The 13,027-nt window shown below is 53.9% G+C and overlaps 1 protein-coding gene across 4 annotated transcripts in view; it reads left to right on the top strand.

Moving 5' to 3' along the window:
• Positions 1-13,027, top strand: part of CAPZB (capping actin protein of muscle Z-line subunit beta) — a 133,908-nt gene that overhangs the window by 84,257 nt on the left and 36,624 nt on the right. For all 4 annotated transcript variants that reach the window (XM_053208111.1, XM_027060238.2, XM_027060236.2 and 1 more), the window contains exon 3: positions 9,177-9,298. In XM_053208111.1, the coding sequence (XP_053064086.1) occupies positions 9,177-9,298 (122 nt within the window). The remainder of the gene's footprint in view (positions 1-9,176; positions 9,299-13,027) is intronic.

Genomic DNA, 13,027 nt, shown 5'->3' with positions numbered 1-13,027 from the left:
ATTTGCAAGTTTGAGCCCAGCTAACAGCTCAGAGCCCAGAGCCTGCTTCAGATCCCGTCTCCCTGTGTCTGTCTGTCTGTCTTTCTCTCTCTCTGCCCCCCCCCCACCCCCGCTCACACTCTGTCTCTGTCTCTCTCAAAAAGAAGTAAACATTAAAAAAAAAAAATTACAGAAACTGAAATAGAGGGTGGAGATCCCCTGTCCTTCCCATGAAGTTACAGGGCCTTAGTGTAAAGATCACATTATCAACAAGTTGTTTTCATGTAGTTTTTACCTGGTCTTTTTCCCCTGAAAGATTTGAAGTGATTTCTAAGAATGCAGCCAAGACAGTAATCCCTTAACGACAAAGACTGAGGAGGCAGGACCACGGAACATCCAGCAAGAGGGTCACAGCTCTCTGTCCATGCTTGTCTCCATGTGGTCGCCACCGGGTGCTCGTCACATCCCTAGGGCTGAGAGCTTGAGTCTCCGTCTGCCTTGAGGGGCCAGCGGTCACAGGCACGCTCACCCTCGCCTCCAGCCAGCCAGCCCCCTAGCCGAGTCTCCAGGAGGGAGAACATTCTGGGAGCCTTCAGAAGATCAGAACTCGACCTGAGGGACCCTGCTGCTCTGCACTGGAGCACCATGTCACCAGCACTGGAAGCCCCGACGGTGTTAGGCCCCACCCTTGTCCTGAGGAGAGAGACCCCGTCCTGAATGTGTGTGGCCCCCAGCCAAGGCCTTGTGGCCTGGAGGAGCATAGGCTGGGGAGTCACCTCCTCTCTGAAGCTTTAGGGCTTCAGGGAACAGGCGGGGGTTCTTAGGTGCCCCGGGGAGAGCAGCCTCGGTCTGGATGGACTGTATAGGACACTGGGGCAGTGGGCTCTGCTCGGGGTAACTGCCTGCACAGGCTCCGAGGCCACAGTGACTTCTGTCTGGTGACTTTTCTGCCTCTGGCTTCTTGAAGGTGTTTGTGTATTGTGCTCTGTCCCTGGGGGACAAGGCCTTAATTAAAAGGAGCAGGCACGTTAGAATGACCCTGAATTCTCTAGACTTGCCTCCACCAGATGTGGACTTGTAGCCCTGGCCAGGGAATGGTTAATTTAATTAGGCTCCGGCTGCCTGGTTCATCCCCTTCGGGGAAGCGTAAGGTTACAAATGGACAACAGGAACCTTGTGTGTTCGCCTGTGGTTGACTCACAGATAGTGATTTTAATTTTTCCTTTCAATTTGCCCTCTTTTTGTTCTGCCCTTTCCTGACCCTTCCTTTAGAAAACTGTTCTGGCCTCTTATTCCAGGCTGTGAGCTTCTAGAAGGCAAAGCCTTTGGAGTCTGGAGTATGAATGGCTGAAACCCAGCCCAGGAAGTTCATCTCTGTTATTTCTCTCTGGGGTGGTTTAGGGCACCTGCCTAAGAAAAGAAAAAAGGGGAGAGGGGGATTGGTTTCTTGAGAAAGTTCTTTGTCATTAATGGCATGTGAAAAATTCGTTTCTAAGTAGAATAAAATATCTGTTGACCAAAAACAATTTCCTGGTGGTAGCACTGTTTGGCCAGCTTTGTTCAGACCCTGAGGACTGTCCCCTAGCTAACAGCTGTGTGCCCCTTGTGAGCACGTACTTAGTCTGCTGGGGGCACTACAGGTACCAGCCTCTTGAATCTGAGTGTGCATGGTTCATCATGTTTTAATGTTTCCAAAATTGGGAAATTGTTTCAGACACTCAGTGATATTCTTTCTCAGTTGTGCATCTTCCTAAATAACTTACAGACTGCCGATGAAGAATAGTCTGTCCTTTCATTTGAGGGATATCATTCTTGGCATCCAGTGATGGATGAATTAGAAGAGGGCTGGATCTGAAGCGGGAAGGAGGGACGGCGCCCCTGTGTGGGTGTGATTGGGAGTGCGGGGACGAGTTCAGCAGGTGCCAAGCTCCTGTTTCTCACCAGGCTCTATGCTGGGTGGTGGCCTTAGGATTTCTGCTGAGGTCCAGGCATGGCTGGAGGGCTTCATGTGGGCAGGGACCCCCACAGCACAGCCCCTTCCCAGTGCTGGCTCCCTGTCATGGGAGGGGTGGCTTGTGGCCACAGATGATCCTGTCTTCCTTACGCTCGCCTTGTGGCTTCCTTGCCGCAGTCTCTGCGTGCTGGCTCTTGTTCCCATCACAGCGTCGTCCCCGTCCCCGTCCCCGTCCCCCCCCCCCCCCCCACCGCTTTCCTTCATTCGTGTGTCATCTCTTTGCCAACTCCCGGACCACTGAATCTCCACAGGCCCACCCTCGCCACCACTCAGGATGGCTCCTTGTGCACTTGTCTGTTCCCAGCGGCCGGAACAAACTTTGGGAGAGCAGGCTGCGTGGGTCCATCTTGTCTGCTGCCAAGTCCATGGCCCCGAGCACATGCCTGGTGTGGGTGCTCAGCATCATTAAGTGGAATGAATCTCTCGTTGAGGCGGGTATTGTAGCCCTAGTTCTGAGGTTAAGGAAGGGTACGCTCAGCCAGGAAGCAGTAGACCGAGGATTTGAACTGGTGTTTGATTTCAAGGTTGGTGTTTTCCGGAAAGCCACACACTGTACGTTGTTTCCTACACCAGCACTTGTGTCCCTAAAAGCATTCTCTTTAGTTTTAGATTTCATTTTTATTTGTATTCGTATTAGCGGAAAGGGGGGACGGATGTAGCCTTCGAAAGTAGAAAAGGAGCAAACTGTAGGCAGAGACCTCTGCTGGCCGCCCGGAGCCCCAGCGTCCTGACACCTCGATGCTTGGGAGCACGGGGCGGGGCAGGGAGCGCGGGGAGGGGAGCGGGGCCAGCCAGGCCTGTGCCCGGCTGCGATTCCGACATCACTCATCCGAGTGTGCGACCCAGCGGACAGGGTCTGTTTTCGATTCTTATCTCTCTGGTGGCGGGCTCTCGGCCAGCGGCCAGATCAAAAGATGGAATGTGTTCGTTTGGCCGTGTTTTTAAAAACTGAGGCACAAGGGTGCACTTCCTAAAGACGGGGGTGCTGTGGATTAGATTATCCGTGGAGTTGCACTGGTCTGGCTTTTGTGCTTTTTTAAGGGTTCATCTCAAGTTTCTTTTTCTGGTTGAACAATTGTTTTCAACATTAATAACTAACGGAGGAGGGGAAGAGGCAAAGTTGAACCACATGGCGGCACAGACGCGAACCTCACTTGTGGCCGGAAACTTCCGATTTGTATCTCTTTTCATGTGATTGCTGTTGGGTTAGATAGAAAAGCATTCAGGTTGGGGCGGCAGCAAGAGTGGATGCACTTTTTGTCGACCGAGCCGTTCCGTATCTCCCGTGTCCTTTCCCAGACTGCTGGCGAGTAGTGCTGTGACTTTGGGCAAGTTCTCAAGGCCCCGTTTTTCCCGTCTTTAAAATAAGGATTCTGTAACTGCTCCACATTTGGGGTGCCTGAGGCCTAGAGGAGGTGGTGCCAGGAGAGTTTGTAATACAGTGCCTGGTGTTGGCTGTGACGGCCTGCTTGTCTTGATCCTCGTTATTAAAGGGTCTCCTGTGGCTGCTGCTCAGGGCGTCCTAGCCTGTCCTTTACCTTCTACCCCCTGGGGTTTTTTCTCTCCCTGCCCCCTCCTCCAGGGCCATCCTCCCCCCACACCAGGGAGCCAGGTGATGATGTCACTAAAGAGCTGGGTGGTCCCTGGGGTGTGGCCTCAAAGGAGTCTATGCAGTGGACAAGTTGAACCTCACCACCAGAAGGGTGGCCAGAACGCTGTCCTTGTTTTCTGTTCCAAGTCGCTGGGAATTAAGTTTAAATCCCCCCAGCAGCCAGGATTGATCTGACACCTTTGGTGTTATCTGAACGTTCCTTGCAAAGGCCGGGAAGCAGTTCAGATGTGCAGTTTGGACGGAAACCATCCGGCCCTTGGGTGTGGGCACCAAACACGTGTTCTTGCCTTCAGAGGCAGTGGAGCCGATGACACACACAGCCCAGAGTGAACTCTTGGCTTTGTTTGGACCCGTCCTTTCATTTAAATTGCTCTACAGACTCCTGATCTTTGAGACTTAATGTGATTTCTTCCACTCTTCTAAGCACTTGACAGGACTGAGCGGGGTTAGCCTTGGGGTTGAATGCAGGGGGAGCATCGGTAAGTAAGCGACTGCAGAGAGAAACTGCCTGTATTCTGGGTTTTGATATAACCTCGATCAAGATTAGTACCCACTTCCACAGAAGAAGTCAGCACACTTGCTGGAGCACTGGGCACATCATGCATTTCGTGGGGCTCGGCCTCAGGAACTGGTCTCTGCCTCTGTAGGCTCACAGCACTCAAAGACAAAGAATGTTAAGTAGCGAGGAAGGAGTAAAGTGATAGCTGATGGCAGTATTAGAACAGCCATCCCCAAAGCATTTGGGGTTCAGCTGACATCAGTGTTACTACAGGAATTGCAAAGAATTTGGCACCTTGACAAAGAAGTCGGGTTTTGGGCTGGGTTCTTAAAAAAAATTTTTTTTAACGTTTAGTTTTGAGACAGAGACAGAGCATGAACAGGGGAGGGTCAGAGATCGAGGGAGACACAGAATCTGAAACAGGCTCCAGGCTCTGAGCCGTCAGCACAGAGCCTGACGCGGGGCTTGAACTCACAGACCGTGAGATCATGACCTGAGCCGAAGTCGGACGCTCAACTGACTGAGCCACCCAGGCGCCCTGGGCTGGGTTCTTAAGGGTGGTAGGGTTTGAGAGAAGGGGATGGGTTGCCAGGTTTGGCAAATGAAAATGTATGCCCCATGTTTTTGAGATTCGTGGTGTATCCGAAATTAAAAATTAAAAATTAACCGCCTGATCCTGTATTTTCTCCAGCAACCCTATATGGGGGGACTTGTCCGGTGGAAGAACGCATGTGCTAACTTGGACGTGGAGGGAGTGCTGAACAGGACAGGATGGTGTTGGGAGGCTGCAGGCAAGAGTGGGGGGTAGGACGGAATGGAAGTCAGACAGGTGTGGGTGGTGCCAGATCATGACTAACGCACCCTCGAGCAGCTGCGCTGGTACAAATCTGTGGACACACCGTGTCATCCACATGTCTCAGTCCCTGTGGCGACAGGAAGATGATTCTTCCAGGGCACCTTGTCTTTGACCGGAGAAACAGGACTGGTGGAAGGGACTGGAATACAAAAATATGGTCCAACTTGAAAGTTTACCCAAAAGGCGAAAATTGTGCTTGCCTGGTTGAAGAATCAGCCGGCCATATCACGTCCCAGATTCTCTTCACGGAAGGGCACGTCCCTGCGCCTTCAGGAGTTCTCTGTGGTTTCTGGTGCACTGCCATAATTTTTCAGTGACAGTTTAGATGTATGTTCTTCTGGTTAGTACCTGGCCATGGACTTTAAAAGCCCCAGTCACAAGGGCAGCTGGATCTAGGAGCTCAGATAGTATCACCCGCTCTGCCTCGCTCAGAAGCTCACGCAGATGCTCTCCTGAGGCCTGCCGCAGCCCAGGGCCCTCACCCCCACCCCCGCTTCCCTGGCAGAGGGAATATAGGCCGTGTCTCTGCCCCTGGAGAAAACTCCTAGGAAGGCCCCGTCCCTGAGTAGGCCAGGGGCTGAGGCTCTCTGGCTGCCCGTGGGCAGCGGTGGAGAGGGGACGTCAGCCCTGCCACGGGCTTCATGGGCTTGAGAAGCTTTGTGACCAGAATAGGAAAGGTAGGCTGGGCAGGCTACGAGAGTGGCTCTTGATGACGGCTGGTACCACAGATCCTTTGCACTGTTGCCTCAGCTTTGTGCTCTGAAGGACAGGACGTCCGAGGTGGGAGGAGTGGACTCCCTTCCGGTTCTTCACACTGACCTTGAAAGTTACCCTGATCTATCTACTTTGACAGGCAGGGAGGGCTGGATCCCATTTTCTAGACCAGTGGCTGCCACGTTTTTTGATTTCAGAGGCCAGAAGCACTTTTTTTTTTTAAGGTGGGGGTGGGGAGGTCCCAGGAGAAAGAAAAACAGAAAAAGAAGAGTAGGTCACTGAGTTCCCAACTTGTAAAACAAAACCCAAGTAAACGTCTCATTTCATAACAGGCCGCCGTCCGCCGCCCGGGTAGGCGCCCGGCGGGTCTGCCAGAAGGGCAGGGGCTACAACCCGGTCTCTCAGTTCTCAGTCTTGTCCCCGTTGCTGTGTTCCTCGGGGTCTGTATTCATAAACTGCCCCCCCCCCCCAACTTTAAAACTCTAGTTCTCTTTGTCTAGGGCTTTTCCACCATGTCATGATTCAGGTTTGAGATTGTCTGGCCGGAACCACAAGCAAAATTGGTCACTGGCATCCATCAGAGTTCAGTTCTGGACGACAGATTCTTTTGATGAAGATTCTTGCTGCACGCCAGCTTATTAACTTAGAAACAAAGCTGATTGGTGTTTGGGAGGCTTCGCGTTATAAAATTCCTCCCTCCCATGCAAATCTCGAGAACTCACTATGCCTCTGACAACTGCCGTAGGCACTGGGGATCCAGCAGTGAACAAGATTGAAGTCCCTGCCCTGGGAAAAAAAATCGACATTCTAGGGAAGGGAGACAGACAACAAATAAGTTTAAAAGTCACTTCAGTTAGCATAAGTGCTAGGAAGAAATTATGGAGGTACTTCTGATCCACGGATTCACCTTTTGGATGGCAGTGAAGTCAAGCCTGTTTTATACCAAATCCCATGATCTTGTGGGCTTCCCTGTGTTGGGGGGTGGGGGTCCCTGCAAAGCAGCAGCACTGGTGGGGAAGGGGAAACAGCTGGCTCCAGGCAGAACTGCAGGTAGGAAGAACTGGATTCTCAAGGGTCCGTTTTTATCCGGATCCCAAAGAGGCAGTGCGGTGGATCCAGGTGGGACCTGGACTGGCGCTGCCATCAAAGAGTCACAGAGTGCAGATGACCGCGGGTGCGGAGGGGGGAGGTCGGGCGCTTCGCCGTCCAGTACTAGTGTGCATGCATGCCCCCGTGCTGGGCACCGACTGGAATGCTGAAGGCATTGCCTCCTGTGATCCCTCAAATCTCGATGAGCTGGTTCTCTTGTCCCCACTTGCCAGGTAAGGACATTGACACGTAAAAATGATTTGCCCGAGGCCGCAGGGACGGTAAGCGGTGGAGTCAGGAAGTCGCACTTCAGAGCCTGGTGGCTTGTTCTCTGCCACAATCCGGGATGAACTGGCCAGCAGTGCCAGGGGCGCCAGCCAGTTAGATTGGGGTTCTAGGCAGAAGTCAGGGCCCCCGGGTGTGAGCTGGTCCAGCGCATTCAACGGTGATGCTTAGGGGAGGGGCTCGTCATGCTGGGCCGGCGCAGGTGCTCAGGGCCGTTCCTCTGGGCCTACAGCAGCAAAGCAAGACCACCTCCAGATCCCAGCGGCCTCGGGCGGAAGCTGTTAAAGTCTGCCTTGCCGTGGCCGGGGCTTTCTTCCAGGCCCCATGGCCGCTGGTTGCTGAGCAGGGGGTGGGAGCAGAAGGGGGTTATTTGCCACCACAGTGTGCTTTTGGCATGCACTGTCCTTCCTCTTCTGTGTCAGGGTTACCATCAGAGGTGGGGGCGGGGGGGGGGCGGATTTCTGTGGCTGCTGCCTGCTTCTGGTGTGGCCCCTGGGCAGCTTGGTAACCCTGGGCCTCGGCTGTCTGTAATCTGGAAAATGGGGGTAATACATGCCTACTTCACAGGTTGTGTGTGAGCTCTCAAGTTGACCGTCTGTACTCTTGACAGGCCATGATACATGACAGACACTTGGTAGGGGGTAGGATGTTACCGTCACCAAAACTAACTTTGATTCGCCAGCCCCGTTTTGGGGCGCCTGGCTGGCTCAGCCGGTGGACCATGAGAGTTTTGATGTCAGGGTTGTGAGTTTGAGCCCCACATTCAGTGTAGAGATTATTTTTAAAATAAAATCTAAAGAAAAACAAAAAAGGAGGAAAATAGCCCTGTTGTGTGTGTGGGGCCGGGGGGAGCTGGACACAGGTGGTGTATAGGAGTTAGTGGTGCGGGCATCTCTTGGGGGCCTAGGTGACTGGCAGGGGTCCACGTAGAGGAAGCCTCTGCCTCACAGAGGCTGGAGTCTATGCGAGACAGGGTCACCGTCTTCCAGCTGTGCCAGCCAGGGCCTTACAAGCTGCCCGGAAGCACCGTGGGGCTCAGCAGGGGTTCCCGGAGAGGCCCCAGAGGCTGGGTGGTCCCTGGGGTGGCAGTCTCCCCACCACCACCTTTCTGGAGGCGATAAGGGTCTTCTGGAGGAACGCGGGAACGGCCGCGGCCGTCTGCCCCCTTGCTGAGCCGCTCTGCTGGGTATCTTTGCCACATGATTTAACTTTTCCATTTGGAAGGGCTGTTGGCGCAGTTGGCAGCCGCTTGCCTGGTAAACGATATGGTGGGGCCTCCATAAACCCAGGCCCATGAAAGGAATAAGTCAGCACATTGAAAATACAGCATGGAAGTGACTCAGGCCTGAAGGAATCCATTTCAGAAAGTGCTGCCATCGCTTCCTGGAATATTTTGGTGGAAATTGATGTTTGAGTTGGGAGGAGGAGGAGGAGGAGAAGGCCAGCGGCCTGGTTACCAGTGGGGCCACGTGTCAGAGTCGGCAGCATTTGTCATGGGGTTCAGGCCCTGGGGCCCTCTTTCTCGGTGACATGGCTCCCAGTGGGTCCACCTGAGGTAAGCCAGCTGGAGCTCGGCACTGGGGGAGGCCGGTGTGTAGCTACCTTTGCAGCAGGTAGGGTCGACTCCGCCAGCCAGCCTGGCAATGCTTGGCCGGGGGCCTGGAAAGTATTGGAAACTCCACCCAGCGTGGGAGCCTGTGGGAGTTCTCCGGCACGGACGGGTTATTCTCCGAGTTCTTTGGATTCCTGTGTATTTCAAATGTTTACCTTCTTCTCAGGACTTGAGCTTGTACTTTGCCCACCAGAGACCAATAGCAAGCATATACATACTTAAATGTACCAGACCACCCTGGCGACCAGGTAATTAACGCTGCACGCAGATTTGGAAGGAAGGCTGTGTTGGAAATCACGCTCCGCTGTAACTCAAGAACAGGTTTCTTTATGGAGGGACACAGTTGGTGTCAGACACATGTGGAAAAGAAAAGAACAGGCCCATAATTCTGGCAGAGTACCAAGGGCCAGATGTTAAATATGCTGACCACGACGTGGCTCTGGTTGCCATTAGCCAACCTGGTTTTGACGTGTTGTTTTAACCCCCCGGTTCTGCCTTTTCCTTTCTTTCTGCCAGGTCCCCAGTCTGTGTGAAGATCTCCTGTCTTCTGTTGACCAGCCCCTGAAAATCGCCAGAGACAAGGTGGTGGGGAAGGATTACCTTTTGTGTGACTACAACAGAGATGGGGACTCGTACAGGTGAGCTCCCGCCCCGAGAATGCGGCAGGCATGGTGGGCTGGAGCCCGGGCCGGGCATTGCCACCGGCCCAGCAGCACGAGGACCACTGAGCTTGGACAGTCTCACAGCCCACCGGCCTTCTTTCTCCCTGACTTTCCTCCCTCTCTCCCACCCTTCATCCCTTCCCACCATCCATCCTGCCATCCGGTCAACCACTGGGTGCTTGTGGGGTGCCTCCAGAAAGCATTGGAGATTCAGCAGTGACCGAGGGCCCCTGCCCTTCCAATCTAACAGGAGGTGGCTGTTGTTACAAAACAGTAATTGCGTTAAGCCGTGCCAAGGGCAAAGGTATAGGGTGTGCATGTAACGGGGATCTTGAGCGCGAGGAGGGACTGCTTCAGTGAGGGACGTTGGGAGGCGGCTCTGTGCACCAGATCCACAGCTCTCCTTCCTCTTCCCATCGCCGTGCTGAGGGCCCTACCCAACGAAGTTGACGTTGGCCCCTGCGTTGGAGAATCACCACTCCGGAACAGGAGGTGCACTTAGCAGCTGGTTACTGTGTGATGTGATTCATGCGACCAGGGCCAACCAAGCTCATTTGGAATTTGCAGGTAGCCTAGAAGAGGCTGGGGAAACTCCAGGAAAACTTCCTGACGGAGGTGATGTCTGAGCTAGGTTTTAAGGGTGTCTAGGCGTTCTTCCTGTTAAACATCAGGAATCCCTAAACTGTCCAGCATTTCTGTGATGGATTGCTGTGTGCATTGCCTTGGAGGACGGTGGAGGAATGCAGCCTGCTTTAGGTTTATTTGGAGGCCACACAACCTGGGCTGAGTCTTACAGCTTCGGCCTGATGTTCTCTTGGGGGAGGAGGCAGGGGCTGAGACACGGAAGCAGGGAAAAATTACCTGGAGTCACAACGTTGGCTCCAAACCAGCGCTGGCCCCTGTAGCCACAAGGCCTTTGACAGATGACTTACCATTTCTGGTCTTTAGCGTTCTCACCTCTAACCTGGAAATCGGGGGCTTTGTTCTTTTCGGCAGAACGCGTGGTGACGTCTCTGTAGGCCTGTCCTCTGTGTGCCGGCACTATTTAAGTCCCTTTTCTATGGAGCTTCCGTTCCAGTGAGGAAGCCAAGTAGCAAACGCAGAAGTCAACCGAGACACTGAAAAGTGAATCGAGAAAATACAAAAGGAGAGGCAGGATGGAAAGTCAGGGACGGTACTTCTGTTAGTGGGAATGTGTGAAATGAGACTTGATGAGAAGGTTCGGTCATGCGCGGGTCTGGGAGAAGAGCGTTCTGGGTGTAAAGTCCCTGGCTGGAGCTGCGCTGGTCGGGCTCAAGCTTGACGGGAAGGCCGGGGTGGGAGTTGAGGTCAAGGGTGCGGCAGGGCAGGTCCTGCAGGGCCTTGAAGGACATAGCACAGAGCTGCGAGGGGTTAAAAGAAGTGACACAGGCCAAGTGCTGAATGGCACAGAACCTGGTGTGAATTACGAAGATTTCATTGATACTGACTTTACGGAGAAACGAGACAAATGTTTTACAGTCGTGCCCCCTTGCCAGCTTCGACTGGAAGTTAGGCCAGGAATAGATTTTGGCCCCGTCCAGACCAGAGACCCGAGTGGAGGTGGTGAGCAGCTGTCCGACTTGAGAGGCCCGTCCCGGGAGTAGAGTCAGCAGCGTTGTTGCGGGGCCGGGGCGTGGAGGAAGCAGCAGTGAGGGGGGATGGGGAGGTGGGGGCCGCTGCGGACTGAGATGAGGAGGACTATGGGAGGAGCTTGAGATGTCCTTTAGGTAGGACGTGGAGGTGGCGGGTAGGCTGCGGATGGCCTGGAGTTCCTGAGCGAGGGCTGGACGAGGTGGAGATGCCTGGAGGTGCTGTGGCAGCCGGGATGGATCGGGCTCCGCCCTGAAGGGCCAGTCCTCGCTGGAGAGGGTTCCGAGGCGGTGCCGAGTGGTCTGACCGGGCGGCCCCTCCAGGCACAGGGTTCAGGAAGCTTCCGGGAAGAGGTGGCCCTCGAGCTGACTCTCGCTCACTCAGTGTCGTCATTGTACTTCTCTTTTCCACCTGAAAACTCCAGTCCGCCGTGTGCGGCAGCTGGTCCCCGGCAGCCTGTGGGACGGCCGGAATTGTTTCCGTATCCAGTGTCCGTGCCCGGGCCGGGCTTCCCCGGTGCCTGCAGCCCCTCCAGGTTGCCCCGCCGGCTCCCGCGTTCCTGGGGCACCTCCTGGGGACCTCAGCCAAAGAGGAGCCCAGGGTGTTCAGGGCACAGGACTTCTCTTTCCTTTTTCCCTTCTCGGGGTACAACTTCAGGGTCTTCTGACTTCTCTCCACACATTTCCATCCCAACTGTGTTTGATCGTTCGCTTAAATAAGATCCTTATGGCGTGACCATTGCCAGCAGCACTGTTTGAAACCTGTTAGCTCAAACAAAAAGCATTCTCTGAGGGAAATGAAAGGCCTGACTTTTGAAATCTAACCGTTCCTGTCCATCTGTCTTTTTTCAAATGGCCTCCATTTAAGCTCTTAAATGTGTTCTGAGTGCCCCTTCCACTAAGAATATTCTGGGTAATGTTATGATTTTTTCCCCCAGCTACAATTACCCCGGCTCCAGGACTAACGGCTTCAAATGCTGTCGTCTGTGAGCCAGGAGAAATGTGAGTTACAGGCTTCTTGAAAATTCCAGGCCCCCGCTCTGCAAGAGAGATGGGCTCTTGTGTCTAATCAGGTCACGTCCAAATGAAAGCCAGTTGGAGAAGGTCTTCCAGGCCCGCAGGAAGGCGATGGCTGTGTAGCTGGGGAAACGAAGGTCAGGCCCGGGAGTATTCTGGGAAGTCTTGAAAGGAGCACGTGGGGGGCAGGGAGGGGGGCCTCAGATTCTCTTCCACTGCATCTTTGTCTCGGGATCTGCTGCGAGGCCTCTGTTGTTCCTCAGAACGAGGCTCCTTCTCTTCTGGTTGGAGGGCCACCAGCAGAATCCCCTTGGGTCCTTCTTTCCCACCCCGTGCTGTAAGGCTTCGGCCCATCACCAGTGCTCACCACCTGGGAGCTCTGTGCTGGGCGCAGGGACATAAGGAGGGCAACGTGGGCTCCTTCCCCAGGCGCCCTCGTGGCCTGGAGGAGGGAAGGCTAGGACTGTGGCAGCTGCAGAGATAGACATCTGTATGTGAGAGTGGAGGGTGTGTGTGTTGGGCGGGGGAGGGGGGGGATTTATTCATTCTCTTAAAAGCTTAAGCGAGCACGTGGTTGCGTGCCAGCATGTTCTGGGTGCTTAGCGGACAAAGAAGACAGGAAAGACTTGCCTTCTTGGAACCTTGGTTCTGGAGTTGGTTGCCTGAATGAATTCAAATTAAGTAAAATTAAAACAGAGCCCCTCGGTTGCACTAGCCACATCTCAGACACTCAGCAGCCAACCCAAAGATAGTAGCCGCCATTTTGGTCGGTGACAATAGAGAACATTTCTGTCGTGGAGGAGAGTTCTCTGAGTACAGTTTGGGGGAATGAAGAACATGTGCTATAACAGTAAGAACAGACACCTCAGCCACACTCTAGAAGGGAGAGGCCTTTAGGCAAAGATGAGAGGGTGCTTAGTGTCCGCTTCACAGCTGCTCCCTAAGCTAGATGGGTCCTGGCTTATTGGATAACTCTTCCCTGTGCTGTGTGCCCAGTTCAGGGTGATCACAGAGCTGGCTGCTGGTCAGGGGGCAGAAGGGAGCATCTTACCCCGTTCTTGTGAAGTCTGTTCCAACA

Source organism: Acinonyx jubatus, chromosome C1 (assembly GCF_027475565.1).
Source record: "Acinonyx jubatus isolate Ajub_Pintada_27869175 chromosome C1, VMU_Ajub_asm_v1.0, whole genome shotgun sequence".
Classification (NCBI taxonomy): Eukaryota; Metazoa; Chordata; class Mammalia; order Carnivora; family Felidae; genus Acinonyx; species Acinonyx jubatus.
This window is presented reverse-complemented; position numbering and strand designations above follow the sequence as displayed.